This window comes from Petaurus breviceps, unplaced genomic scaffold (genome assembly GCF_028583685.1).
Source record: "Petaurus breviceps papuanus isolate PSGF00001 unplaced genomic scaffold, PetGlider_PUasm1.0 91133, whole genome shotgun sequence".
Lineage (NCBI taxonomy): Eukaryota > Metazoa > Chordata > Mammalia > Diprotodontia > Petauridae > Petaurus > Petaurus breviceps.
Window position 1 is genome coordinate 92758420 of NW_027187419.1, and position 15428 is coordinate 92773847.

Genomic DNA, 15428 nt, shown 5'->3' on the forward strand with positions numbered 1-15428 from the left:
CTCTCTCTCTCTCTCTCTCTCTCTCTCTCTCTCTCTCTCTCTCTGTCACTAGGCTCTCTGCAGATTTCTTTTTTCCTTTCTTCTATTGTCCCTATTTTATGAAGCAATACTGCTAATAAACTACCATTTTCATAAGATCTTCGAACTGCTTATGAACAAAATCGATGTTGTCTTTGGCTAGTATATCTCTTTACTTGACAAGAAAATTCTGTGGCTGAGTCAGCTTCTAGGTTTTTGTTTTTGTTTTAAATTTCCTTGTAATGGTGATCAGTTTATATTGGTTAAACTTCCTTAGGCAATGTTAATATTTTGTGTCTATTCGTTTATCTATTTCCCGTTTTTTAGTGTCCATAGATTGTTCAAATAGATTTGATTAGAACTTCCTCGTGTATGCCATCTTTTCTTCAAAGTTTTTTGTTTTTTTTTGTTTGTTTGTTTGTTTTTGCCTTTTGGAGGGCAATTGGGGTTAAATAACTTGCCCAAGGTTACATGGCTAGTTTGTGTGTGTGTGTGTGTGTGTGTGTGTGTGTGTGTGTGTGTGTTAAGTGTCTGAGGCCAGATCTGAACCCAGGTCCTCCTGACTCTGGGGCCAGCGCTTTTTCTTCAAAGTTTTATTCATTATTTTAGTTTGATATTGATTTTGATCTTTGCTATAACAGTTGGTGGTTTACACAGAGGTGATCCGGTAATAATTCCAGTATCAATAACTAGTCACTTCCTTTCTGTTAAAATATACTGAGTCTCTGGAATCCTAAAATCAATTTAATTTAAAAAATATTTGTTAAACAACTCTTATACACAAGCCATTATGACAACAATGGAAAGTCCCTACCATTGAAGACCTTGCATTTTACTCACCATCCATGTTCATCATCCCTTGTGTAAGTTTTGCGCACCCTATTCAGGGTCATGATCTTCAGCCATTAGTTCAGCCCTGGTTTAGCTTGTTCATGTCCGTTGGAGAGTAGGAGGTTCTATTTTGGTGTCCCACAGTTTATATGCTCTGTAGTCTTTGGGGGCAGCCTTATATTAGTGAAATAACTTCCAGATCAGTGGTATGAGATGAAGCTTCACTTACAGATCCTGAAGAAGGAAAAGCTTCGAGACAGCAACCTAACTGAATGAGGAAACCAGCCAACCATAACATAGTACTTAACTACTCCATCAATTTAGTCAAAATGGTTTAACTGCTTTTATGGGAAAATAACTATACCGTGAGACTCAGTTGTGGAAAAATACCAAACCCTCTAGCCTAAGGCTCCTGGAGATATTATGATTTAACTACCCAAAAGAATACATTTACATATTTTTCTCCAGAACTGAGGAATTTAATCCAAAACTATTCATGTCAATGAACAATTAATAGAAAACTTTCTTTTGTAGGCCTTTGAAGACATATATATTGAACAACGAAAAACAATTAAGACAATGTTGGAATATGCTGACAAGGTTTTCACATACATTTTCATTCTGGAAATGCTTCTGAAGTGGGTTGCATATGGTTTCCAAATGTATTTCACTAATGCATGGTGCTGGCTGGACTTTCTTATTGTTGATGTAAGTATTCTACAATTTCTTATTTTGCAACTATTTGCATATTTTTCATAAAATATCAATCACCCTTTCAACAGTTATAGTGGAGAGAAACGGTAATGTAGATTATCTGAAATAAATGCAAAGATTTCATTCAAAATTCCTTCATATGTTAACCTGTCATATCTCTAGTTTATCCATGAAGAAAGGAGCTAAGCCTACATATGGTGCCTGAATATGAAAATTTCATTAAGAATTATTAAGGCCTTTTGTAGCTAATACAATACTACTGTGTCTTCTTTTCCAGAAAAAAAGAAACATCAGAGGCTAGGTTGATTTCACAATGTGTGATATTACTGTTTGATTATGTACAGCACATTAATTCCCCTTTATTTATATCTACTACCTAGTTCTATTAATTAATAGAGAAGTATCTTTTATATCCTGTTGACAATACTATTTCTCTTGTTAAGTTAAATAACTTTTAAGTTAGATATCTAACTTGTTATAGTTAAAATATAGTTATTTGTCTTATATAAGATATAGTTAAGATAATGAAGTTAGATAACTAATTTAACTCAATAACTGATTAAGTAGTTATCTGAAGTTTGGATTCATACATGATTTAGATTTTGGGTTTATAATTTTTCTATGTATTTTGGAGCAATGGGCATATTTTTCTTTTACTTAAATTTAATTTGGAAGAAGAGTGTTATGATTTTAGTTTTATATTGCTTTTTATTTTAGTTGTGCCATTGGTTTCTGAATAACAATGAATATAATAAATAACATAATAACATAAATTATATAATATCTAATTAATTTAAATTGGTAAATATTATATATTATATATATATACACATTAATATTATATCTTTGGATTCAAGTTGCCCTTATTCCCAATTCTTTCTATCCTACTTAGTTTGAGAACTAGAGATAGAAGCATCCAATAAACAAATCCCTGAGTTAGCATTTTAACACTAGTCACATAAGCAATTTATTGATTCCCAAAGTCAGCTACTTTATGCTAGCCTCATTAACCTTTGATTTTGCCCTAAATAAGGGAATTTCTCAACTTCATTAAAGTACTTAAGCCTCATTGTTAGAAAATTCTCTTTAGATCTGAGTCATTAAATTTAAGGATCTTTCAAAGTTTGGCTTGAGCCTGTTTGTTTTGTTAGGCTCTCCACAACTGAGAATCACTGCTGGTCTTGATCCTTTGGATACACAATGTCAGGCACTTGAACTGCACAAGTTCAGAAATTGCAGTTCTTCAGATAAGGCTTCCTTTTGATATATATCTGAAGAAAGAACTTGGAGGGCAATTAGGTGGTAGAAAGAAGGGTTTAGTGAGACTGTTTAAACTACTTCATAGCACAAACTTTTCAAGCACCTTCAAGTAGTACTTTAAAGTAGCAAGTGATGACTTTTACCTCAAACAATAATTGACATATGCTAAGTCAGATAATTCTTCTCTATTCATTGAAGCCCACCATTTTGTTGGCCAAATTTAAATTACTATTTGCCTGGAAAATAAAGTTGCATTTTCTTTTAAAGCAAAGTATTATGGTATAGACAATGAAGTTTGTGTAAAAAAAAAAAAACAACTGGGTTTAAATTCTGTTTGTAACCTGTGGATTCTTGGAGAAATTATTTAGTCACCAAAAATCTCCCAAATACACACACACACATACATATAATAAATGTACATATACATATATATGCATATATATCATCCTATATCATCAACAGATATATGGAGAGAAAATAACATTATTGAAATGTGCTGTTTGACTTAATTACCACACCCACATCCCAATTGTGCTATAGACTAAATGCACTAAAACTTACTGAATTGTTCGCTATTCTGCTATAGCTTGAGTTACAAAACCTGCTGAATATACAAAATCCTACTGCACATAGCCTTCTTTAGCTGCATATAACCCCACAAATGATACAATCAAATAGAAACTTTCCAGACCAATATCTTTATCAGAACAGAGGACATCCCATTGGTCCATTCAAATGCTGCAGAATGCTTCTGATTGACAGTGCACCTAAATGGACCTGAAAAGCTATATAAGATAGATGTCTATTCTAGGACATCCAAGTCTGAAGTTCCTTCAGGCATTCTTTCTTAGCAGGATAATAAATAATCTTCCTTTCACTTAGGACACTCACTTTATTTGACCTCTAGTCTTGTCTACCTGTTGATGGATGAGATTCTTCCCTGGGTCTCAAGGACCCCAGGATGAGAAATTTCCCAACAGATAAACATATGCAATCACTAATTTAGATGACATAATTTGCTTGAAGTAGTGAGTTTTGCCCTCTTAACCATTCATCTATATGATAAATAATTTAAATACTTTTAAATTAAATAGGTTTCTTATGAAACAATGATGTAGTTTTGAAAATTCTGTTCCCATTCTCTAACTTGTTTCCCCTTTTTTTGTGGTAGAAATGAATTTTGGGATAAAATAAAGGCTTTTCTTTACCTGTGTGTCATTAATTTATTATGTATTTTCAAAGTAGATTGGTGACTCTTGTGGTTAGCAGTAATAAATTGTCTCTTTTTAACTGATGGAGAAATTTTGTCAATTTTAAAATTAGTCATCTGTAAGAATGACTAAGGAAACTGTTGATTTACAAATCTTTTTTTTTTTTTTTTGCCTTTTGGAAGGCAGTCGGGGTTAAGTGACTTGCCCAAGGTCACATGGCTAGTTTTTGTGTTAAGTGTCTGAGACTGGATTTGAACTCAGGACCTCCTGACTCTAGGGCCAGTGCTCTATTCACTGAGCCACCTAGCCACCCAATTTATAAATCTTTGATTGGGCAGCTAGGTAGCACAGTGGATAGAATGCTGGGCCTGGAGTCAAGAAGACCTGAGTTTAAATCTAGCCTCATATACTTCTTAGCTATGTGACCCTGGGCAAGTCACTTAACCTTGTTTGCCTATTTCTTCATCTGTAAAATTAGTTGGAGAAGGAAATGCAAACTGCTCCAGTATTTTTGTCAAGAAAACCCCAGAAGGGGTCATTGAAAAATGACTAAAGAGCAACAAAATCTTTCATTGATTTAAATCAATTCCTTGATTTTTTTTATCCTTTTCTTTCTGATCTAATCAATTAACTCTGTTTAGCTACCTGGACTTCATAATGAAAACCTAAGACAAATGAAGCAGTTATATCAGGGTATCTGTGTTTCATATTAACTTTTGGTTTCTTTAAATTACTTTTCTGCTTAGCTTGATTTTTTTTTCTTTTTTAAAAAATTACTCTAATCATCGAAAGAATTTGTAAAATGATAAAGTATTTGTCACTCCCACGAGAGTAGAGTAGGAATCTGCCCTATGATGCTCTCCTTTTTTTAAACCTAAAAAAAAATTCCTTCTAAAATGTTTTTTGAAGAAAAATGACCTATTATGGCTTTTCCTTTCTAGTATATTTATGTCACAGACTAAGTTTATTTTATATAAAGACTCCCTAATATTAATGAATATCCTTTCCTTCTTTTCATATAGGTCTCTTTGGTTAGCTTAACTGCAAATGCCTTGGGCTACTCAGAACTTGGTGCCATCAAATCTCTTCGGACACTAAGAGCTTTGAGGCCCTTAAGAGCCTTATCTCGGTTTGAAGGGATGAGGGTAAGACCACACTTCTTTAACCTTCTGAAAGAGTTCACACAGTAGAAAGAAAGAAAGCTGGCAGCTTAAAAATGTCAAATCCATGAAGAATTATGAAATTTCCTTCCTGTGGGGCTGGGGGGCAGGGTGGTATATTTACCTAGTAAGTAAGTCATACATATTAAATGCCTGCTCTACGAGGCAAGGTTATATACTGCCTTCAAGGAGCACACCATGCATTTGCAGAATGTTTTATGTTTTTAAAAACACTTTCATAGAGAACCTTTCCATATGTGGTGTAAAATAATGAGCACTGGAATTAGGGAGTTAGGATGCCTAATTCTGGTCCCGCCCACTGACTTGCTATGTTACTTTAGGCGTGTGGCTTCACACCCTCAGATGCCTCATCTCTCAACTGAGTGGGTTGAACTCAGTGGTCTAAGATTCCTTCTACCACTAAACCTCTATGAGCTTTGACTCTAATTGTTTAAAGTAAATAAAGAAAGTTTTATTACTCCCTTTTTATAATTTAATTTTTTTTTAGTGACCAGATATTTACTTTTTCTTCTCCCTATCTCCCCCATCAAAAAGGGAAAGAAAAACAAAACCCTCATTACAAATACATATAGTTAAGCAAAAGAGAATCCTCATATTGGCCACGTCCAAAAATATGTTTCGTTCTGTGTGTTTACTTAATCAGCAACTTGTATGTAGCGTTCTTCATCACTGGTCCTCTGGAGTCATGACAGATCATTATGTGGATCAGGTCAAAACTGTTCATTTTTTAAATGTAGTTGTTATTGTACAAATTGTTCTTCCGGTTCTGCTTACTTCACTCTAAGTTACTTCATACAGATCTTCTCAGATTTCTCTGAAAGCGTCTCTTTTACAATTTCTTATAGTACAATAGCATTCCATTATGTTCATATACTATATTTGCCCACTCCCCAAAACTCATCCCTTTCCTTGGTTTCCAGTTCTTTGCTACTCAAAAAAAAAAGAGCTGCTCTAAAATATTTACATATATAATAATATATAACAATATATAACAATTATATATACAATATGTATATAGAATATATGCATATATGTGTACATATGTATCTTTTCTTCTTTCTTTAATCTCTTTAGGATATAGGGCTAGTAGTGTTATTGTGGAGTCAATAAGTGTGCACAGTTTAGTAACATTGTAGGCATTTTTCCAAATTGTTTACTAGAATGTCTTTACTATTATTTTCTTTTAATAGATGAGAAAATGGAGACAGAGTGAAGTTAAACAATTTGCCCAGGTCACTCAATAATACATTTAGCAGCAGGATGATAAAACCCAGGTCTCCTGATCTGTAGTCTTCTAACACATCTTCTAATGATCATCTAGTTGTCAAGACAGACTCACATGGAAGAAAATTACTTAAGAGTACTTTACAAAGCAATGTGTAAACATATTCAAGTTAGCAAAATACAGACTGAGTAGATGAGAGATGAAGGAATGTACAATAAAAGAATGACTACAGTTGAAAAGATTTAAATGACCTCCATTTATTCAAAAAATTGGTAATGTCAGAGCTAAACTGAATTTAGGGGTACTTAACAAGCAGTTACCTAAGTCACCATCACCATCCTGCAGTCACTTAAGTCAAAATTTTTATGTGTGTTTATGTACACACATATAAAATCATATATTTTACACACATCTGTATACATACAGATATACATATACATGCATATCCTACACACCCTTTATTCATCATCCAGTAGATATTTTGCTTCTTCCTTTCCATTGGGTTCCCAGAATTTTCAACTTAGACTTTTTTTTTGCTTTCCCTTTCTCTGTATGCTGCTCAGTAGTTGCTTTTATTCTCCTTTCAATAACATTTACGAAATTATAGAATTTCTAGACTCATGCATCTTTGAGACAGAAAGGGACCTTAGAAACCATGTAGTCTATTTATTTTATGTGCCTTTGGAAAAGAAAATAGATTTAGTTAATGTGAACAAGACAATAAATTTGTAAGAATTTAGAATTCAGCTGATGTGAATCCATTAGATAGGTTTCTAATGTGCCCAGCTCTGTGGGAATTCTCCATCATGTCGTGAAGGAGGTGAACCAGGACTCAGATCAGGGGTGTTCATTTCATTTATAAATGTGCAGGAAATCCCAGTTGGTGTAATTTAAAACTGCCAGATATTTCTTCACAGCATCCTCACTGCTCCATTTCTGATGTTTGGAGAGTCCTCCCCACCCCCACCCTCCCAAGGGATTCATGTCAGAAACTGTTTCTTTAGCTTTAGGGCTTAGACTGAAATGGATAAAAAGTAGGTCAGACATTGGACATGGAGCCTTACACAAGAAACAAGATATAAAGGAACTGTGAAGAATTTGCCCTGACATTTTCAGTCCTCTGAGGCAAAACCTTGAAGCCAGATGCTCATACCTCCGACAACATGCTGATACTATCACCCTTGCAGTGACAATTCACAAATGGAACATTTAGAAAATAATGCTTTCCATGCTATTTGAGAACATATTTGAGAAAATTTTTAAGCCTAGTTATATGTGGTAGAAACATGACTAATGAAGTAGTCCAAAAAATATCACTGAAGCTGCAACTCTTTTTCTAATATACATTTCAGCAAATTACTAGTAAGGTACATGCTTTTCTATGCAAATGAAAAATGAAATCATGAATATATTATCTCTTCTCTAGAGAAAAGATGTTCACTTAAAAAATTCATATATATTAACTAAAGTTAGAAGAGAATTTGGAACAATGAAAAAATTTAGTCTGGTGTTTCTTAGGGCTTTTAAAAATATATATGTTTTTTTATTCACTCTTAAATGCCCAAAAAGTAATTATTAAATAAACCATTTTCTTATGGTTCCTGGACTATTTGAAATTCTTATTCCATTATTTTGTCATGCTTTTAATCATTTTCATCTTCAAGTTTTTTTTTCTTTCTTTTGCAACCTATCTAATGTTCTTCATTTTAGGATTTCTAGAAATATTTTCATTTTACCATCTTTATTGAAGGAGTTGAATATTAACTATTTTTGCTTCTGAAGAGTTCAAAACATGTTTTCTCCTCTAAATTATATCAGTGAGAGATTAAAGGATAACTATTTTCTTCATTTTATAGGTAGAGAAATTTGGATAACAATTCTGGGACCCAAAAAAAGATCTCCTATCCCAACACCAGTGCTTTTTTCTAGCTTATACCACTTTTGTATAATAATTTGACTTTTCTAGCTGGAAAATATAGTTACCCAGAAATAAATTAAATTCAATACAACAAGCATTTATTAAGTACCTCCTATGTGTGAGGCACTGTGCTAGGCATTGGAAACTGAATACAAAGACAAAAACTGGAAAACAGTCCCTGCTTTTCAGGGAGCTAAGGATTCTAAGAAGCAAGGAAGGAGAGCATCCCAAACATGGGAGATCACTTGTGCAAAGAGAGTGAAGTAAAAGGAAGTATAATGTAATGTATAGGGCTCTGGATTTGGAGTGAGGAAGACTTGGGTTCAGATCCTGACTAACACACTTAGTACCTATGGGACCTTTACTAATTCTACTACACTTTACTAATTCTACTACACTTCTCTGTCCTTCAGTGCTCTCATCTATAAAATGAGGAGGTTGGACTTGATGAACTCCTAAGAACCATTCTAGCTCTAAATCTTTGTTTCTATAAGTAAGAGAACAAATATTGAGTTCAGAGAACAAGTAGGTTATTTGGCTGGGTCATAGAATGGGTTGTAAGGGAATAATGTGAAATAAGTCTGGAAAGGTGAGTGGGAGCCAGATTTTTAAAGCATGTAAATGGCAGGCTGAGGCATTTGTATTTTATCTTAGAGATAACTTGAGGGGTGGCTAGGTGGCCAGTGAATAGACTGGCTCTGGAGTCAGGAGGACCCGAGTTTAAATCCGGCCTCAGACACTTAACACTTACTTGCCATGTGACCTTGGGCAAGTCACTTAACCCCAATTACCCTTCCAAAAAAAAAAAAGAGAGAGATAACTTGAGATGTTTGAGCAGCTAAGTGACATAGCCAGATTTGTGCTTTAGAAAGATTATGTTGGTAGTTGTATGGAGATTAGAAGTAGGGAAACCAATTAGAGGCTATTGCTCAGGCAAGAAAGGATGAGAAACGTGTGAATGGAAAGAAGGAAATAAATAAGAAATGTTGTGATGATAGAATCAATAAGACTTAGGAAATGATTAGTTCAAGGAAAGGAAAGAATGTAAGATGCCTCCAAAACTGCAGACTCTGAGTGAGTGGAAGGATGATGCTGTCCTCAATTCAAATAGTGAAGTTTGAAAAGAGAGAAAGGTTTAAGGAAAAGATGATGAGTTTTGAACATAAAGGATTTGAGAAACATATGAAACTTTGGAAAAAGTCAGCAAGAAATTTATAGGCAGAATTAGAATTCAGAAAAGAGACTAGGGCTGAATATGTATGATCTGAGAATTCTCACATAGGGATAAAAATTGAACCCTTTAGGAACTGTAGAGATTACTAAAACAAGGGGAGAGAGACAGAGACAGAGAATATGAATAAATATGGTAGCCCAGAATAGAGCCTTGGAATATACCCATGGTAAGGGAGAAAATGGATGAAGATCCCAAAAGGAAAATGAGAAAATGTTTTTGGGTTTGTTAAGATTTCACTGGTAAACTTGGAAATCAGTTTCATTCTAGTAGTGAGATTGAATGAAACTGAGAAGTGGTTGGGAGGGGAGGAAGTGAATGCCAATGAATGTAGACAGCTTTTTAAAGGATTTAGACTATAAAAAGGAGGAGAGATATCAGACAATAGCTTTATGGTATGACAGAATAAAGTCAAGATTTAAGAATGGAGAGACTTGAGCATGTCTAGGAAACAAAGAGGAACCAGTAGGAAAGAACTTGAAGATGAGAAGGAAAAACAATGACTGAAGAGGTAAATTCCAAGAGGAAATGAGAGGGGATGTAAATTAGGCATCATGAAAATGGGTGATTTGGCAAAGAGAAGATCCACTTTTTCCTCAGAAACTGGAACAAGAGAGTCAGGTAGTCAACAAGCATTGATTGAACCAACTCTGCTAGGCTCCATGCTAATAAGCATTAGGGATACTAAAAAAGACAAAAAGCAGCCTCCACCCTCAAAGAACATAGGGAGGCAACACATAAATAACTGGGTAATAACAAGGTATATACTTTGTGAATTAAAGAAATCTGAAGAGATAAGGCATTAGCATCTGGGGGAACCTGAAAATACCTCCTGCAGAAGATGGGGTTTGAGCTGAGTCTTGAAGGAAGACAAGGATATTAAACAGAAGTGAGGGGGCAGAGCTCTGCAGACCTGAGGGACAGCCAGTACAAATGCATGGAGGTGGGAAAGGGAGGATTGTTCAAGGAACTGCAAGTAGGCCAGTGTAACTGGGTCACAGAGTGACCAGACTCTGGTACAAAGAATCAAAGCAATGAAGAACTTTAAATGCAATACGGAGGACTTTATATTTGATCTTGGAGAAAATAGGGGTTCACTGGAATTCAGTGAGCAGAGGGATAATATAGTCAGATCTATACTTTAAAAAATATATACGTTGCAGCTAAGTGGATGATTAGAATAGGCAGGGGTGTGAGGCAAGGAGATCAACCCGAAGGCTATTTTCAAGTAGTCCAAGTAAGAGATGAAGGTCTGGGCTAGATTTATGGTTATAGGAATGAACATTAGGGGGTGGTTTCTGGTCATCGTCAGTTCCCACGCGCCTCCGTGTGTCTCGGTCATGGCCCTGCTGCTGCTGCACCCTGCGTCCTGCCCTGGTCGCCACCACCCACACTTTAGCCTTCAGGGGCCTCCTGGGAGGAGCCATCAATGGTGGGTCAGGTCCTCGGCCCTGCCTCCTGCAGCCGCCTTCTGGAGCACCCAGCCTTTGCTCGTGTACATGCCGGAGGCTCCACACCAAGGGGCCCAAGACCTTTGCTGAATTCCTGACAGATGAAATTAAAGAGGAGAGGAAAATCCAGAACCACAAATCCCTCCCCGAGATGTCCGGGGATTGGGAATTGGGTGTGCGAGGGACAGAGCACGAGTCAGTCTGGGGATGAGCTGGCAAAAGGATAGTACTGACAACAGTATCCCTCCGACGTTTGACAACGCGCCACCCAAGGACTGGAAAGCCCGAGAGCAGTGAGAGCCTGAACTTAGGTCAACCCGAACTCGGTGGCAAAAGGTGTGAAGGACTACACCAAGAAGGGCGGCCTCTCTCCCGAGGGCGAGGTTGGAGAAGAAGACTCAGAGGAGAATGGCATCTTCTCCATCGGGAAGTTAGCTTTCAACCCACCAGCGAATCCGACTAGAAGGACACAAGATACGAACTACAGGTGTGCTCAACACGGATTCTCTGGACTGGGCGCTGTATGAACTGATGGACTTCCTGGCAGAGCAAGGGCTGGACCGCACGTTTGCAGATGAACTGATGGAGCCCAGTATGGCCTTACAGTACCAGGAGTACATCAACTTTCTGGACGATCTCAGAGGGTTTGTCAAGTGTCAGTAGGAAGGCCTGAGGCTGCGGGTCCCTGCCGTACACCCAGAGTCCTTCCTTCCAAGAGAGCAGTTATCTAGACGCTATCCTGGAGAAAGTGCCATAGGCACTTTCCCTAATCCTTTTATTTCCTTTGTCTGCCAGCATTTTTGTACACCACCACAGAAGGAGGAGAAATAAAACCCTTGGACCCCTCCCCCAGACCCCCCCCCCAAAAAAAAGAAGAGAAGGGAGCATAAATAAGATATGTTATAAAGGTAGAAATGACGAGAATTGGTCATTCATTACCAGCCTGGATGTGCTGGAAGAATGAGCGTGAAGAATACAGGATGACCAAGGTTATGAATGATGATGGATGACTAGTAGGATCATAGTTTCCTTGACATAAACAGGAAAGTTGGGAAAAGGAGAGGGTTTGGGGGAAAAGATATTGGTTCCATTTTGAACATATTGAGTTTGAAATATATTTATTTGAGATGTTCAAGAGGCTGTTGGAGATGTATGACCATAGCCCAGCAGAGAGAATAAGACTATATAGATCTGGGAACCATCTGCATAGAAATGATAATTGAACCCATGAGAGCTAAAGAGATCACCAAATGAAATACTATAGAATGAAAAGAGAAGGGGTCTTAGCACAGAGCCTTGAGACACTCTCATGATTAGCAGGTCTGATTTGGATGCTTCATCACCAATCAGCAGCCAAGTAAAAGCAGAGAAATCCTATGGCTTGAGTGTGGCAGCGTGAAAAGTATTAGAACAATTAATTCAAGGATTATGGATAATGTATAGTTGAACTAAATAGTTAGTAGGTCAAGACTGTCAAGGAAGGAAAGTCAGGCCAGAGTAGGAGTGATACCTTGGAAACAACCAAAGGTGGAAATGAGACAAAGAATAAGTTAGGAATAGAGGGACTGAGGTAAACATAAGGCAGAGGGAAAGAAAGAAGGATAGGAAGTTATGGTCAGAAAAAAAAGAATTTCAGAATTTAAGATCATGGAGCATATTTATGCTATGCTATGTATACTAGCATATTTATGAATTTGGTGAAAATAAGCTATCTCTCTGGATATCTAAGATGGAATGAACTTAAAGGTCATGGGAATTGAGATTAACTGGGCAGCCAGGGCATTTGAGGCATCAACATATATAATGAAATCTACCAAGTATAAAGGGGGAGGGATAGAGTAGAAGGGGGAATGTGAGCAAGGCATGGAAATCCTTAAGAAAGAAAAGAAAATGACCTGTGGGGGATTCAATAAGTATCTGGTCTGGGTGATACATACAGATGAGTGTGAACCTCAAAGGGAGAGAAGGATGATTGAATGATTGAGTTACTAAATGATTGTTCTTTGTTCAAAACTTTGTGACTGTGGTGAAAACTATGTGGCCATTTCAGTGATAAGCTGTTGTGAATGCTGTGTTTTGATTTTCTGTGGTAAGTTGTAACATTATGAATGCTGTACCTTGATGTTCTGTGAATGTTTTGCTCTGATATGTTATTGAATAAATAGAGTGTTCACTATGCTGTGTAATCAGAACCTTAAAAGCTGTTCACAGTAGCATTCTTCTGGAAAGCTGCTCATGTGTGGCTTTACAAAGATATAACCAAAGGGTTCAGTGTCTTCTGGAGGAAATTAGTTTTCCATGCATGTATGCAGATGGGAATATCTGAAATGAATAGGACTTTGATGAATGAAAGTTTCTTAAGGACAGGACAGGAATTCCAGAGGGCAGATAAGTATAGGAATCCCTACCTAGGAATAAGGCTGAGGGAGAAAGCCTTTGGGGGATAATTGGAGTGGTAGCTGAGAAAGAGAGTATTTTCTTTTGGCTATGACTGAATCAAAATTGTTTATTAAAATAGAGGATTTAACTATCTCATGGTTGAGTATTTATGTTCACTGGAGACATGAACACATAGTCTCACTTTCTCACCTTGTTTCAAAATAGGTTCCCTTGGAAGACACACACACACACAATATGTACTGTGTGTGTATATGTATATGCATGCGTGTGTGTGTGCATGTGTGCGTGTGCTTGTGTGTATGTGTGTGTGTTTGTGTGTGCGTACTCAGTTACCTAGCCTTCTATCAACTGGACTATTAACTACTAACTTCCTCCTGTTTGTTCATCAGTGATGACTGATGTTTATAATGATGACCTTGAGGCACTTATAAGATCCTAAAGAGCCTTTTGAATCATCAGATAAAAATTATTCCAAATACCTTAAGAATGTTCAATATAGTTTTTTTTTTGGTCAGGGTGTTTAATTATCTTATATTCTAATTCTTTGGAAACTGATAATCTAGGTGTTTTCTTTTAATTAGCATATTTGATTAAAGGGGATACTTGAATCCTGAGGCATGAGAATTTATTGTATGTCTTTTCATTTACATCTTTGTGGTTATACACCTTGAAAAAACACTAATAATAGTGACAGAAGTTTCAATTGAATACATAATGAAGTCACTACAGGAAATTCTTGAACTCTATTTCTAAATTTCTGTTTAATTCTAAATTTCTAATTTGACCAAGGCCAAAAGGCTACTTATTAGAAATAGAATTTTACTTATTAGAATTTAGAAATAGAACTTTGCATCTAGGTTGATTTTTGCAGACAGTTCAACTTCTCTCTTTTTGTTAACACCATCCTTCCAGGCTCTCATGTTCATAACCTCATCATTATCCTTAATTCTATACCCTTTCTTACCTTCCGTATATGATCACTTGCCAGATCTTACAATGTCTATATTCCCATCTTTAGTATCTAAACCCTTTCTTTCTACTCACATAGCTACCACCTTAATTAAGACCTTTATCACCTCTCACCTTTACTATTGCAATCGCCTCCCAATTGGTTTTCCTGCCTTAGGTTTCTCCACACTCCAGTTCTTCCCCTACATAGCTACCCAAATTATTTTCCTTATGTAGCTAGTTGTGACCCTGGGCAAGTCATTTAACCCTGTTTGCCCTAGTTTTCTTATCTATGGGTCCAGCACTCTTTTCACTCTATGTCCAACTCTGATTACTCCTAGTAGCAATGTTGTTGTTGTTCACTCCTTTCAGTCTTGTCCCACTCTTTGTGATCCCATTTGGGGTTTTTTTTTGGCAAAGATACTGCAGTGGTTTTGCAATTTCCTTCTCCAGCTCATTTTCTCAAATAAGGAAACTAAGGCAAACAGAATTAAGTGACTTTTCCAGGATCATACAACTAGCAAATGTCTGAGGCCAGATTTGAAGTCAGAAGATGAGTCTTCCTGACTCCCTGCCCAGTGCTGTGTCCACTGCACCACCTGGCATTGTAACTCCTCTTACCATTAGAAATAAGGTTCAGATAACAAGAATTTTTACAATATGTCTGCTGTACTCAGTATTCTTTTTAAAAAATATATATCAGACATGTCTGTGTACTCTCCACTGTATTTTGCATTTGTTATTTGTTCCATTCTTCAGTGACTTAAAAAAAATTTTGGACTTTATTGCTTATGTTCCCTAACATATTCAAAGACTAAAGATTATCTTACAAGTGCCAGTTTCCTATTTATTTTACATTCTCTGAGTGAGATGGTTGTATAATTTTTAAAATTATTATCTTCAATATTTATTTTTAGCATTTTACTTTTAGCATTCCCTGATAAGAGAAATATATTCACTATCATTTCACTGCTATTCCCCAATTCACAAAAACTTCTTAAAACACTCAGTAAAAAAATCCTTTGTGGTGGTCTAACTTT

The 15428-nt window shown here is 36.3% G+C and overlaps 1 protein-coding gene across 3 annotated transcripts in view; it reads left to right on the top strand.

Moving 5' to 3' along the window:
• Positions 1-15428, top strand: part of SCN2A (sodium voltage-gated channel alpha subunit 2) — a 162948-nt gene that overhangs the window by 129024 nt on the left and 18496 nt on the right. For all 3 annotated transcript variants that reach the window (XM_069080605.1, XM_069080606.1, XM_069080603.1), the window contains exons 20-21: positions 1384-1557; positions 5057-5179. In XM_069080605.1, the coding sequence (XP_068936706.1) occupies positions 1384-1557; positions 5057-5179 (297 nt within the window). The remainder of the gene's footprint in view (positions 1-1383; positions 1558-5056; positions 5180-15428) is intronic.